General features: G+C 37.9%; 1 protein-coding gene across 11 annotated transcripts in view; it reads right to left on the bottom strand.

Moving 5' to 3' along the window:
• The window catches only part of MTA3 (metastasis associated 1 family member 3), a 220,144-nt gene that overhangs the window by 111,975 nt on the left and 93,797 nt on the right, over positions 1-14,372 (bottom strand). For all 11 annotated transcript variants that reach the window (XR_003139724.3, XR_007403361.1, XM_049096186.1 and 8 more), the window contains exon 4: positions 2,880-3,006. Coding sequence is in view for 9 of the 11 variants with exons in the window: in XM_049096186.1 (XP_048952143.1) it covers positions 2,880-3,006 (127 nt within the window). In the remaining 2 variants the exon portion in view is untranslated. The remainder of the gene's footprint in view (positions 1-2,879; positions 3,007-14,372) is intronic.

Here is a 14,372-nt window from a genome sequence, read left to right as displayed (position 1 = left end):
AAACCTAATAAAGCCAAATGGCTGACAGACACATGAAAAAATGCTCAACATCACTCAGCAAAATCACAATGAGCAACCACCTCACACCTGTCAGAATGGCTAAAATTAACAACTCAGGAAACAACAGATGTTGTCAAGGACGCAGAGAAAGGGGAACCCTCTTACATTGTTGGTGGGAATGCAAACGAATGCAGCCACTCTGGAACAGTATGGCAGTTCCTTAAAAACATAAAGATAGAGCTACCCTACAACCCAGCAACTACAATACTAGGTATCTATCCAAAGGATAAAAACATAGTCATTTGAAGGGGCTCATGCACCCGAGTGTTTATAGCAGCAATGTCCACAATAGGCAAACTATGGAAAGAGCCCAGGTATCAATTAACAGATGAATGGCTAAAGGAGATGTGTTATATGCATACACAATGGAATATTATTCGGCCATCAAAAAGAATGAAATCTTGGGGAGCCTAGGTGGCTCAGCTGATTAAGTGTCTGCCTCTGACCCAGGTCATAAGCTTGTGGTCCTGGGATCGAACCCCATGTTGGAGTCTGCTTCTCCCCCTCTCTTTATCCCTTGCTTCTGCTCGTGCTCTATCTCAAATAAATAAAGAACAAAATCTTTCAAAGAAATTAAAAAATAAGAATAATGAAATCTTGCCATTTGCAACAACATGGATGGAACTAGAGGGTATTAGCTAAGTGAAATAAGTCAGTCAGAAGAAGACACCATATGATTTCATTTAAATGTGGAATTTAAGAAACAAAACAGATGAACAAAGGAGAAGGGAAGGAAAAATAAAAATAAAAACAGAGAAGGAGGTAAACCATAAGAGACTTTTAAAGAATAAACAGGGTTGCTGGAAGGAAGGGAGGTGGGGGGATGGGGTAACTAGGTGATGAGCATTAAGGAGGATATCTGATGTTATGAGCATTGGGTGTTGTATGCAACTGATGAATCACTAAATTCTATCCCTGAAACTAATAATAAACTATGTTAACTAAATTGAATTTAAATAAAAAATAAATAGGGACGACTGGGTGGCTTAGTGGTTGAGCGCCTGTCTGCCTTTGGCTCAGGGCATGATCCCCAAGTTCCAGGAACAAGTCCCGCATCGGGCTCCCTGTGGGGACCCTGCTTCTCCCCTCTGCCTATGTCTCCACCTCTCTCTGTGTGTCTCTCATGAGGAAATAAAATCTTAAATAATTAAAATTTTTTTTTCTAAAGATTTATTTCTTCATGAGAGACACAGAGAGAGAGAGAGGCACAGACACAGGCAGAGGGAGAAGCAGGCTCCACGCAGGGAGCCCAATGTGGGACTTGATCCCAGGACTCCATCAGGGCCTGAGCTGAAGGCAGATGCTTAACCACTAAGCCAGGTAGGCATCCCCCAAATTTTTTAAATCTTAATAAAGCAATGCTGTCATGCTAACTACTGACATCAAATTATTTCTCAAAGGATTTGAAGGACAAGGATACCAGTATCTGTCACACATGTTCTGCTTTAGAAAATCTGCATCCATTTCTGAAAAGAGAAATACGCACAAAAGATCTGAGAGCTGGGGGTGTGTGTGTGTGTGTGTGTGTGTGTGTGTGTAATACAAGGACCAAATCACAGTTTCAGTAAGTCTCCAAACCTGTCTTAGCCCCCCAAAAAACCAGATTCAATAACCACAGTGGAGGGATCCCTGGGTGGCGCAGCGGTTTGGCGCCTGCCTTTGGCCCAGGGCACGATCCTGGAGACCCGGGATCGAATCCCACGTCAGGCTCCCGGTGCATGGAGCCAGCTTCTCCCTCTGCCTGTGTCTCTGCCTCTCTCTCTCTCTGTGTGTGTGACTATCATAAATAAATAAAAATTAAAATAAAAAAAAAAATAACCACAGTGGAGGCTAATGAAGCAGGGCCAATTTTTGAAATAAAATTAACATGCTATATTTCCCTTGATATACAATTTTTAAGGCATTCATGACTTACTAGTAGAGAGCTGAATTACAGTAGGAAAGATTGTGAACAAAAGCTGAAAGAAGTTAACATGAAGTGGACAAAAACACTGCACTCTCTCACACACCACCCTACACATAAGCTGCTGCCTGCATACAGCCATGCTCACCTGTTCCCTCTACGTAAAACACGCCGCCCTGCCCCCCTACTCCCCACCCTCTTTCCAAGGTTGAGTAAATGCCAACTACTTACTATCTGAAGTTTACCTGACCCTGACAGTCAGTAATTGCCTATCTTTTGAGTTTAAACATTTTGTTAGACCTCTAAGATATTTATGCTTGAATGGTACCATCAGCATATCATAAAAGACCACCACCATTCCTCCACAATCCCCAAAACTACAAACCAGGGATGGAATTTTTTTCACTCTTGCTTCCCATCAATGCACAAAGCAGATACAAGTTAAGTATAAGAAATACGAAGTTTTCATCTCAGACTTCCTCAAGAGAAAATAAAAGGCCAAATGTTCTACAAGGTCAAGAGTCACCTGCCTGGGACCCAGATCTTCTGTTTTAGGTCTAGGATTCGAATGACTAACTCTATAAGGTTTTAGGAATCTGGAGATTAGCATTTCCTAAAATAGTGTTTGCTGGACATTGTTTTGCAGGATGCTAATAGCTACATACATCAATTGGAAAAGTCTGGATTAAAATAAAGCTAAAATGATTACTTTTACTGTAGAACACCTACAGGGCTTTAATATGGTAATAACACTACAAATTTCCAAGATAAAATTCCATCATGAAGCCTTTAGTAAACTAAGTTGAACAAGATCATGAAGAGAGTTTGGAAATGGTTCAAAGAAGGCTGTTTTGTGTTGTTTCTAATTGTCACAATATTACTGAATACTTCCTATCAGTTTCTATGATGCTCTTACCTGATATGTGTTGCAGGCAGAGATTCATACTGGCGAGACAAAAAGAGCTCCCTATGTTTCAGCTGATGTTTCTGTTTATCAGTCAAGTCCGCCTCAATTGTTGTTTCTGATTCTTCCTCAATTTCTTCTACACAAATAAAATTCAAAGAATGTATTATTACACGGCACATTATCTACCTGGACATTAAGACAGATCAACCATTTGTTCAAAATTTGCTTCAAACCAACTTTTGTTATTTTATTTTAAATTTACATATTTAACTTGTCATTTGAATTTACAACCATAAAATGACATGAATTGAGGCCACAAAGAGAAAGAACTGCAACTTTAAAATGGCAGATGGAACATATGTATTTATCTCCTCCACTCTCATAAAAGCACCCCAAATTAAAAAATAAATTAAATAAATAATTAATTAATTAAAAAGCACAGCAATGAAAATGTACACATATTTCAATGACAATAAAAGTGGAAACAATAATGGAGGAAAAACTTTCAGCCAAAAAAAAAGTTTTAGAAGATGGGAAGCAGATGTAAAAAAAAAAAAAAAAAAGTACAAGCTTAGCTAAGAGAAGGAAGTGACAATCTATACATTTGTATGTACAGATAGATGCAAGGAGAAGGCAAACACAAAGCTTGAGGTGACTTAGCCTTCAAAGATACTAAGTACTCTGAGAAAGAGGAACAGGCAAGAGAAAAAGCCAGGAGGAAGGTTGAAAGTCTATTTACAATACTATAACTAAATCCCAGAATACTCCACTTGAAAAAAAGACATTAATAGGAAAAATGGAAATAGGATAACACTTCTCAAATTTGATAACATGGGGGTGCATGGGTGGCTCAGTGGGTTAAGCAACTGCCTTCAGCTCAGGTCACCATCTCAGGATCTCAATGTCCTAGGATCCAGCCTCAAGCCTCCCATCAAGGCTTCTTGCTCAGTGGGGAGCCTGCTTCCTTTTTCCCCTTTGCCTCTCTCCCTGCTCATGCAAGGTCTCTCTCAAATAAACAAATAAAATCTTTTTCAAAAAATTGAGAACACAAACAAAAAACTAATAGAAGGATCAGAAGGTATTGCTAAGGAAATCGCCCAGAAATTTCAACACTAAGACAAAGAGATAAACCAGTAAAAAACAAAGTATAAAAAAAAGAAAATAAAAAATAATTCACAAAACCCAACATCCCAAGCATAAAAGTTTCAGAAAGAAACAACAGAGAAAACACATTTCTTTATCTCTTTTGGTGGGGAGAGGGAGGAAAGGAATACCTATCAAAGAAATGATTCAGGGACATTTCCCAGACTGAATTTCTGGCATACTTAGTTACTTTTAAGTGCTAACATGAGATCCGAAAGTTTACAGAGAGAAAACATAAGTCACATGCAAAGAAACTAGCATCATAGTGAAATTCTATATGAATAGGAACACTATCCTAAGATGGTGAAGCAATGTTATCCAAAAGGAAAAATGATAGTCAACCTAGAATTATACTCGTAAATTGTAAACTATTTATCAAGTCTGGAAACAGAGTAAGAACAATCTTTCATTCATGCAACCAAGATTTATTAGATGCCCAAACAGGCACCATTCAAGGTGTTAGAGACAATCCGTGAGCAAAAGTTATTAGGAAGAAACAATTCAAAGCATTTGCCTTTGAGAAACAGAGTTGGAAGCAAGGGACAGGAGACAGCAAAGTTTCATAGTTTTTTTTTTTTTTTTTAAACCCACTGCATTTAATAATATTTTTAAAGAAAAAAAGTTTAAAAAAGTAAAAAAAATAAAAATAAAGAAAAAAAAAGTCACCAAGGGCATCTGGGTGGCTTAGTCAGATAAGTGTCTGCCTTTGGCTTGGGTCTTGGGACTGAATCCCATGTCGAGCCCTGTATAGGGCTCCCTGCTCAGTGGGAGCCTACTTTTCCCTCTCCTCCCTGCTCATGCTCTCTCTCACTATCTCTGTCTCTCTCTTTCTCTCTCAAATAAATAAAATCTTTTAAAAAAGAAAAAAATGACCAAGTGTCATTTACAAATACAATTCCAAATAATTTTAGATAAAAAAATTCTTAATAGAATACCTCTAGGGGGCTTACAGATCCCCTGCAGCCTTACTGTGGCCAGACTGTGTGGGAGTAGCAGGGGCACTAAGGACTCAGATGGTGAGGTCAGGGGTGGGGGTTGCTCTTCATGTAGGAAGAGCTTCAGTTTAGGACTCAAGGACTTAATTTTGGGACACTGATGGGCAACACACACAGATATACATGTGTGTATATTTCTGCTTCTCACTATTCTTAAAAGTTCTCATTTATGGACCCAGAACCACAAATGAGATTTGATCACATATATAATTCTCTAATTATAGCAGTGCTTTTAAACTGCATGAGGGCAATGAATGAGGCTAAACATGAGATCTTTTTTACAATATTTTCAATTTTTTTAAACTCTCAATTGAAAAACTAGTTTAGAAAAAGACTCACCTAACTCAAGACTAAAGCAACTTAAAATTCTTTGAATGTTCCTTTTTTCTTAATTTTTATTTTTTAAAAAATATTTTATTTATTTGACAGAGTACTGGAGCACAAGCAGGGGGAGAGGCAGAGGGAGCAAGAAAGGGAACAGCAGACTCTCTGCTCAGCAAGAAGCCCAATGCAGACTGGATCCCAGGACTCAGGGATCATGACCTAAGCTGAAGGCAGAAGCTTAACTGACTGAGGCGCTCAGGCGCCCCCTGAATGTTCTTTTTAATGAACTACTCAAAGAGAAATCCAGCACTAAAACAGCCATTTACTTGCATAGATATTTCAACAATGGAGATCAACGAAGTTATTGCTGCATTAGCTCTATTAGCACCAGCAAATACCACATACAAAATTATACCCTTTACTTAATGAGGATTTTGTTGTCCTGTAGAACACAACTAACTGAATTCTAATGCATACCCTATAGAGCTAAAATCACAACAAGCTCTACAAATAACAACAGCAAATCTTAATCTCTTCTACAACCTCTTGGTACAGGGTGAAAAGGACTAGAATCTCTGACATGCAACCGAGCCAAACGCAAATCACCGAACAGCACCTACAACTCACCTTCCAAAATTTACTAGTGTTAATTTTATTTATATATTTTCATAAATTTACACTAGCTTCCAAAAAGGAACAACTCCCATGCCATTCACATCCTAAAGACATTAAATGACCACAATGGCAAAACTAGCATTTAGACAATGAAAAATTTAAAATACTTAATTACCATCATCAGAAATTGGGTACATAACATATTTATAATTTTTAATATTTTACCAAGCTTGATGGAACAAATTTGCTATAATTTCCAAAAGTTATTAAAGTAGAAGTCCTATACTCTATACAGTGATAGAAGAGATGGATACAAAATTATTTACTGTATTTTCCTTACAATTGGGAAAGTTTCACCACAGTTTATTAGCAAGAAGGCACTGGGGGCATGGAGAAGAGAAAGAGTATGAAGGAAACTGTACAATGGGATTGTATCAAGTGTTAAGGAGCAATATAAATGTCCCTATATTTAATACTGATATCTTCGGTTTTAGTAGTACATACCACACAATGCATGACCCACCAAGGCTCCCACAAATTTCTAAGTTGTAGACTGCAGGATGAGAAAGAAACCATACTAAAAAATCTCAGTCAGGCTCATCACACATGCAGGCTGAGAGGGGATGGGATATGGCCTGGACAAACAGTGTCCAAGACACAGAGGTCAGACAACAAGTCAAACCAGCCAAACAGTCTGGAGCACCAGAGCACCCAGCTATGAGATGTGGGAAATCAGTTTTTTCAGCAGTATGTGTCAATCAGGGAATGAAGCAAAGCCCAGTTAGAAAATGGGCATGTGACATATACAAGAGCAGAGCTGGAGACTGATGCATTCAGGTGCCTGAGCAACAAGGCACAGAATGCAGGGAAGGAGGGCAGCCCCGGTGGCGCAGCGGTTTGGTGCCGCCTGCAGCCTGGGGTGTGATCCTGGGGACCTGGGATCGAGTCCCACATCAGGCTCCCTGCATGGAGCCTGCTTCTCCCTCTGCCTCTCTCTCTCGGTCTCAATAAATAAATAAAATCTTAAAAAAAAAAAAAAAAAAAAGAATGCAGGGAAGGAGCAGCCATTACTGATCCTAGGTACTTGAGTCCCATATCAGGCTCCCTACATGGAGCCTGCTTCACCCTCTGCCTATGTCTCTGCCTCTCTCTCTCTGAAGAAACAAATAAAATCTCATGAATAAACAAATAAAATCTTTTTAAAGGGTGGGGGGGGAATACTCCCTAACATTAAAAAAAAACAAAAAAAAAACAAAACTGAGTGTTTTTCAGAATAGACCAGAATTTTAATTCTTACTTATTAGTTGGGAGGGATGGAGGGGAAAGCAGACATGAGTAGAATCCTCCACAGGTTATTCCCAAACTTCCTTAGGTCTGTATTTTAATGGATTATCAGCACGTAATGATAAGATGTTAGTTGGTACAGACCGTCCAGAAAAGTAAGCAGTTAAAATTTTGTCTGTAGATGCATTTAACAAGTACCCAAATGTTTGAAGGTATATTATTGGATTGAAAATAGCTTAGTATTGATGCAACTCAAGTGTGTCTTGTAAGAAAAAACAATCCTCAAAAAAGGAATAAGGTAGTTGAATAAAATTTTTATGACAATGAAGATTTCAGGAAACTATCTGAATGAAGAGAAACAGTTTGGTAGTTTAGAGGCAAATAATAAAGAAAAACCAGTTATATTTCCATCATTAGCAATGAATAATCCAAACCCAAATTAAGAAAACAAAATCATTTACAATGGCACCAAAAGGAAAAAAATTACTTAGAAAAATACTCAACCAAGGACAAATCTTGTATACTAAAAACTATAAACGCTGTTGAAAGAAATTAAAGACCTAGGCAGCCCAGGTGGCTCAGAGGTTTAGCACCGCCTTCAGCCCAGGGCCTGATCCTGGAGACTCGGGATCAAGTCCCACACTGGGCTCCCTACACGGAGCCTGCTTCTCCTTCTGCCTGTGTCTCTGCCTGTGTGTGTGTGTGTGTGTGTGTGTGTGTGTCTCATGAGTAAATAAAATCTTAAAAAGAAAGAAAGAAAGAAAGAAATTAAAGACCTAAAAAAAAAAGGAAAAACTATGTTCATAGATTGAATGCCTTACTATGGTTAACACGGCAATTCTCCCTAAATTCACCTACAGATCCAATGCAACTTCTATCAAAATTCCAACTGCCTTTTCACAAAAATTGACAAACTAATTCTAAAATTCATATGGACATATAAGTGACCCAAAATAGTCAAAATCTTTTTGAAAAAGAACAAATTGGGATCCCTGGGTGGCGCAGCGGTTTGGCGCCTGCCTTTGGCCTAGGGCGCGATCCTGGAGACCCAGGATCGATTCCCACGTCGGGCTCCCGGTGCATGGAGCCTGCTTCTCTCTGCCTGTGTCTCTGCCTCTCTTTCTCTCTCTGTGACTATCATAAATAAATTAAAAAATTTAAAAAAAAAAAGAAAAGAAAAAGAACAAAATTTTTTTTAATTTTTTTTTCATTTATTTATGATAATCACACACAGAGAGAGAGAGGCAGAGACACAGGCAGAGGGAGAAGCAGGCTCCATGCACCGGGAGCCTGACGTGGGACTCGATCCCGGGTCTCCAGGATCGCGCCCTGGGCCAAAGGCAGGCGCTAAACCGCTGCGCCACCCAGGGATCCCGAAAAAGAACAAATTTAAGGTGACTCACACTTCCAGATTTTAAAGCTACAACAAAGATTATGTGATATTGGCATAAGGATGCACATATACTTGAGTCCAGAAATGAGCCCATATGTTTATGGTTAATTGATTTTGGACAACAGTATCAAGACAATTCATTGGAGAAATGAAATTTTTTCTACAAATGATGCTGAGAACTGAATATCCACAAAGAATGAAGTTTCACCCTCATACCATATGCAAAAATTAATGCAAAATGAATTAAAGTCCTAAATTTAAGAGCTAAAACCAGAGGCACCTGGGTGACTCAGTCAGTTAACCGTCTGACTCTTGATTTCAGCTCAGGTCATGATCTCACGGTTGTGAGATGGAGCCCCGCAGCAGGTTGTGCACTGAGCGTGGAACCTGCTTATGATTCTTTCTCTCCCTCTCTTTCTGCAGAGAGAGAGAGAGAGAGAGAGAGAGAGAGAGAGAGAGGGCTAAAAAAAAAAAATATGGAAACTCTTAGATAAACCACAGGTATAGCTTTTCATGACCTTAGACTACATAATGGTTTCTTCACTATGGAACCCTAAAGCATAAGCAACCAAAAAATAAAATTATACACATACATATGGCCCATAAGTATATGAAAAGATGTATCATTACTTACTAGGGAAATGCAAATCAAAATTAGAGTGAGATATTTCATACCAACTAGGATGATTACAATAAAAAAGACATAACAAGCATTGGCATACATGTGGAAAAGCTGGAATCTTTGTACATTACTGGTGTAAAATGGTGCCACCGCATTTGTATACGGTTTGGCAGCTCCTCCGATAGCTAAACATAGTTACCATAGACCTAGCATTATTCAGCCATAAAAAGGAATGAAATGCTGATGATTCATTCTACAACACAGATGAACCTTGAGGCATTATACCAAATGAAACATTATGAAAGTGAAAGACCCAAAGGGCCATATATTATATGATTCCATTTATATGAAAAGTCCAGAACAAGCAAATCCACGGAGACAGGATGTGGATGAGTAGTTGCTAGAGGACGGGTGGAGGGTGAACCAGGGGAGTGACTACTAATGGGAATGGGTTTCCTTGCGGAGTGCTAAAAATGTTCTGGAGTTAAATAATGGTTAGGGTTAAACAAATCTGTGAATATACTAAAAACTACTAAATTATATACGTTTTTGAAAGATGAATTATATGATATATGAACTATATCAAAAACAAAAAAAGCTAAACCTGAAAAAAAAAGTCAAAATGTAAAAGGTCAGCAGAATCATCTTCTGGCAATGTGCCAAAATGCCCAACACAAAAGGAAAGAGGAGAGGTGCCTGCTATGGATTCTGTAGGCCTTTTAGAACACAGGGTATTGTTGCTCTTTCTGCCACACATGTGCCTGTCTACAGGAATGGTGATACTGTGAACATCAAGAGAATAGGCAGTCCTCACAAAGCAGTGCCCCACAAATGCTACCATGGCAAAACTGGAAGAGTCTATAGTGTTACCCAGCATGCTGTTGGCATTGTTGTAAACCGGCAAGTTTAGGGCAAGATTCTTGCCAAGTGAATTAAGGTACATGTGAAACATAGGTGAATTAAGGTACATGTGAAACACTCTAAGAGCCGCATGAAGGAAAATGATCAGAAAAAGAAGGAAGCCAAAGAGAAACATACTTGGGTTCGACTGAAGGCACCAGCCTGCTCCATCCAGACAAGCATACTTTGTGAGAACCAGTGGAAAGGAGCCTGAGCTGCTGGACCCCACTCTCTCTGAATTCATGGCATGATAGTTACAAAAAAATAAAAGACCTTGCTCTGGACTGTAAAAAGAAAGAAAGAAAAGAAAGAAAAGGAAAGAAAGGATGAAAGAGAAAGAAAAGAAAGGAAAAGAAAAAGAAAAGAAAAAGAAAAAGATAAAGATAAAGAAAAAGAAAAAGAAAAAGAAAATTTCAGAAAAAGGAAAAAAATAAACACAATGCAAAAGGCCAAGAAAGAATAGCTAAATTTCAGTGTGGTCATGTAATGAAATTCTATTCAGTAGCTTAAAATGCATGAGTGAATCCAAGTACCAAGATGGATGGATCTCAAAAATTTGATTTTGAGCAAAAAAGCAATCTGTAGAAGGACACATATGTACAATAACATTTTTTAAAACGTAAAAAAGTGTTCTATAAAAATACACACACATACAGCAAAAATATTAAAAACATGAATGGAAAAAACACACCAAAATTAAGACAGCAATTTACCTATGGAGAAACTAAGGAGGGATGGGGATACACATAGCACTATAAAAATTTGAAGCAAAAATATGAAAATATTGAGAAGAAAAAGCTAGCTGGTAGGTTCATTATTAGCACTACATTTTGCCTCTTTTCTGCTTCCTAAAAATACTTCAAAATAAAAACTGAATATGACCAAATAGGAGGGAAATACTTCTTTCTTTTGCATGTACCTAAACTCTAATTCATGTTAAACTTTTTTTTTCTTTCATGGCAACAACTACTACAGTTGATAATCATTTCTTTAACCTATATCTTCCTTGTCTTCATCTCTATCACCTTGCAAAAAATAGAAATTTCAACTGGCATTCTAGCATTAATCAATTTCTGAAATATATGTGAATATACATGTCTGTAAATACACAAATAAATTTTGGTTTTGAAGATTAAAAAAGGAGGAGATCAAAAGTGGACCAGCCAATGATACAGAGAAATGGCAACCTTCTTACACTGTTGGTGGGAATGCAAGCTGGTGCAGCCACTCTGGAAAACTATGGAGGTTCCTCAAAAAGTTGAAAATAGAGCTACCTTATGACCCAGCAATTGTATTACTGGGTATTAAACTCAAAGCTACACATGCAGTGATCCGAAGGGGCACCTGCACTCCAGTGTTTACAGCAGCAATGTCCATAATACCCAGACTATGGAAAGAGCCCAAACATCCATTGACAGATGAATGGATAAAGAAGATGTTTTATACACACACACACACACACACACACACACACACATATACATACAATGGAATATTACTTAGCCATAAAAAATATGAAATCTTGCCATTTGCAATGACATGGAAGGATCCAGAGAATATTATGCTAAGCAAAATTAAGTGAGAGAAAGACAATTATCATATGATCTCCCTTATATATGGAATTAAAAAAAACAGGGGATCATAGAGAAAGAGAAAAAAATAAAACAAGATGAAATTAAAGAGGGAGACAAACTCTACATCGTAGGAAACAAACTGAGGGTCGCTGGAGGGCAGGAGGGGAGGGGGGATGGAGTAACTGGGTGACGGGCGATAACAAGGGCATATAATGTCACTGGGTGTTACATGCAACTGGTGAATCACTGACCTCTACCTCTGAAACCAATAATATATTACATGTTAATTAATTGAATTTAAAATTTTAAAAACAGCAAAAGAAAGAAAAAGTGGGCCAGCTCAGGAGATCAAAATCAGGCAAGAACTAAGTATCTAACACTTCTATAAAGAAATGCATGAGGGGAGCCTGGGTGGCTCACTCAGTTAAGCAACCAACTCTTGATTTCGGTTCAGCCATGATCTCAGGATCCTGAGACTGGGCCTGTGTGTGCCCTATGTCGGGCTCCTGCTTAGCAGGGAGTCTGCTTGAGATTCTCTCCCCCTCTCCCTTTGCCCTTCCCTCTACTTGTGTGCTCTCTCACTCAAATAAATAAATAAATCTTAATAAAAAAGAAATGATAAGATAAATAAGAGAGATTATTAAAGTGGATGAAAAGCTAGCAGAAGTAAGAAGACCAAATGTAAAGTTGAGATTTTGATACCTGATCTCTTTAGACTTTCACCAACCTCCACACGGCGTAGTCTTCTCCATGTTTTTTTGCCACAGATCAACACCCACATAAGCCTAAGGTACTTGTCACAGAATGCTTTATACTATAGTCAGCTCCTTCAGAGTCCCTTGTGAAAAAGATGGCTCATTTATTTTTGTATCCATGCTGTTTTACTTGTAGGGTAAAAAGAGATGCAACCTCAAGAAATGTTTGTAATAAAAAAAAAAAGAAATGTTTGTACTAGATAAACCAGGTAAGAATTATCAGGTAACACACCAGTGAGTAGCTGCAAGGATAAATGTACAAAGTTATGACATAAAACACTACACAGAGTAGCTATCAAAAAGTAGTTCAAAGGGCTCCACTTTGCACAATTCTTTCAAGATCTAAGAGGGTGGATGGAAAACCAGGCTTCAGAGTCACACCTGAATTCAAAGTCTAGTAACACATGTTCCGAGTATGTGATCTTGGGCAAATTATTTACTCTTTGTAATCCTCAGTTTCTTCATCTGTAAAATGTGTACACAATTCTTCCCTCTTAAGTTTATTGTTAAGATTAAGATAATGCACATAAATTGTTCAGTACAGTGCCTAAACAGCATTAGATTAAAAAAAAACTGCTATTACTATTTTTAAATGAATTTTAATATGAACTTTGTTATTTGGAAAACCATTTCTATCCTAAAACAACAGTTCCTAATTAAGAAGGCAAATCATATTAAAATTTAAACAAATTAAATATGTGATTTTACTTCTTTTTTTCTTAGGGTTTTTTTGTCATCTCTACACCCAACGTAGAACTCAAATTCACAACCCCAAGATCCAAGAATCATATGCTCTACCAACTGAGCCAGGCAGGCATCCAAAATTACTTTTTATAAACAAACAAAAACATATCTAGACCCTACCAGTGGAGATCCTGATTTAGAAACTATAGGGTGAATCACTCCAGTTAAGCTTCAGTTAAGAATCATTATTATAAAACATTAATTTGAAAATGTTATTTTGAAAGAATACCTAGGACAGCTTTTTTGGTCTCGGGACCCCTTATCCTCTTAAATCCTATCAAAGACTTCAAAAAGCTTTTGTTAGGGGTAGCCTCAGCGGTTTAGCACCGCTTGGGCCAGGGGTCTTAATCCTGGAGCCCCGGGATTGAGTTCCCCATCAGGCTGCATGGAGCCTGCTTGTCTCTCTGCCTGTGTCTCTGCCTCTCACTCTCTATGTCTCTCATGAATAAATAAATAAAAATCTTAAAAAAAAAAAAAAAGCTTTTGTTAAATAGGTTATATCTACCAATACTGTAATAGAAATTAAAACGAAGAGGGACACCTGGGTAGCTCAGCAGTTGAGCATCTGCCTTTGGCTCAGGCAGGGCATGATCCTGAATCCAGGGATCGAGTCCCACATCTGGCTCCCTGGGAGGAGCCCGTTTCTCCCTCTGTCTATGTCTCTGCCTCTCTCTGTGTGTCTCTCATGAATAAATATATATAATATTAAACAAGAAGAGGAAAGAAAAAAAAAGAAGAAAAAAAAGAAGAGGAAAGAAATTAAAATGAAGAAATCTTTAAAAATACAAATTACAAGCACACAATCCATCATCATGAGAGCAATGGTGCCATCCATGTCATTCCATCTCTGGAAAAACTCTGCTATTTACTCACAAGAGAATCAGTGGCACAATGAAATGATAGCTTAGTGTTACTATGAAAATTATTCTGTCCTCCAGACTTCCTTGAACGGTATTCAGGATGACTGACCTCTGCAAAAGAAATATTAACTGAAGTCTAACCTGAAAAGAAAAATAAAAACTGCCTGAATCAAGAGTTTTTTTTATTTTATTGGGTTTAAGAAATGTCACAAATTTTATCCTCACATTGTATGATATAATGACTCATAAGTTGTTCTACAGCAAGTTAGGATCCCATCAGAAATTTAAGCTAT

Source organism: Canis lupus, chromosome 17, assembly GCF_003254725.2.
Source record: "Canis lupus dingo isolate Sandy chromosome 17, ASM325472v2, whole genome shotgun sequence".
Lineage (NCBI taxonomy): Eukaryota > Metazoa > Chordata > Mammalia > Carnivora > Canidae > Canis > Canis lupus.
This window is presented reverse-complemented; position numbering and strand designations above follow the sequence as displayed.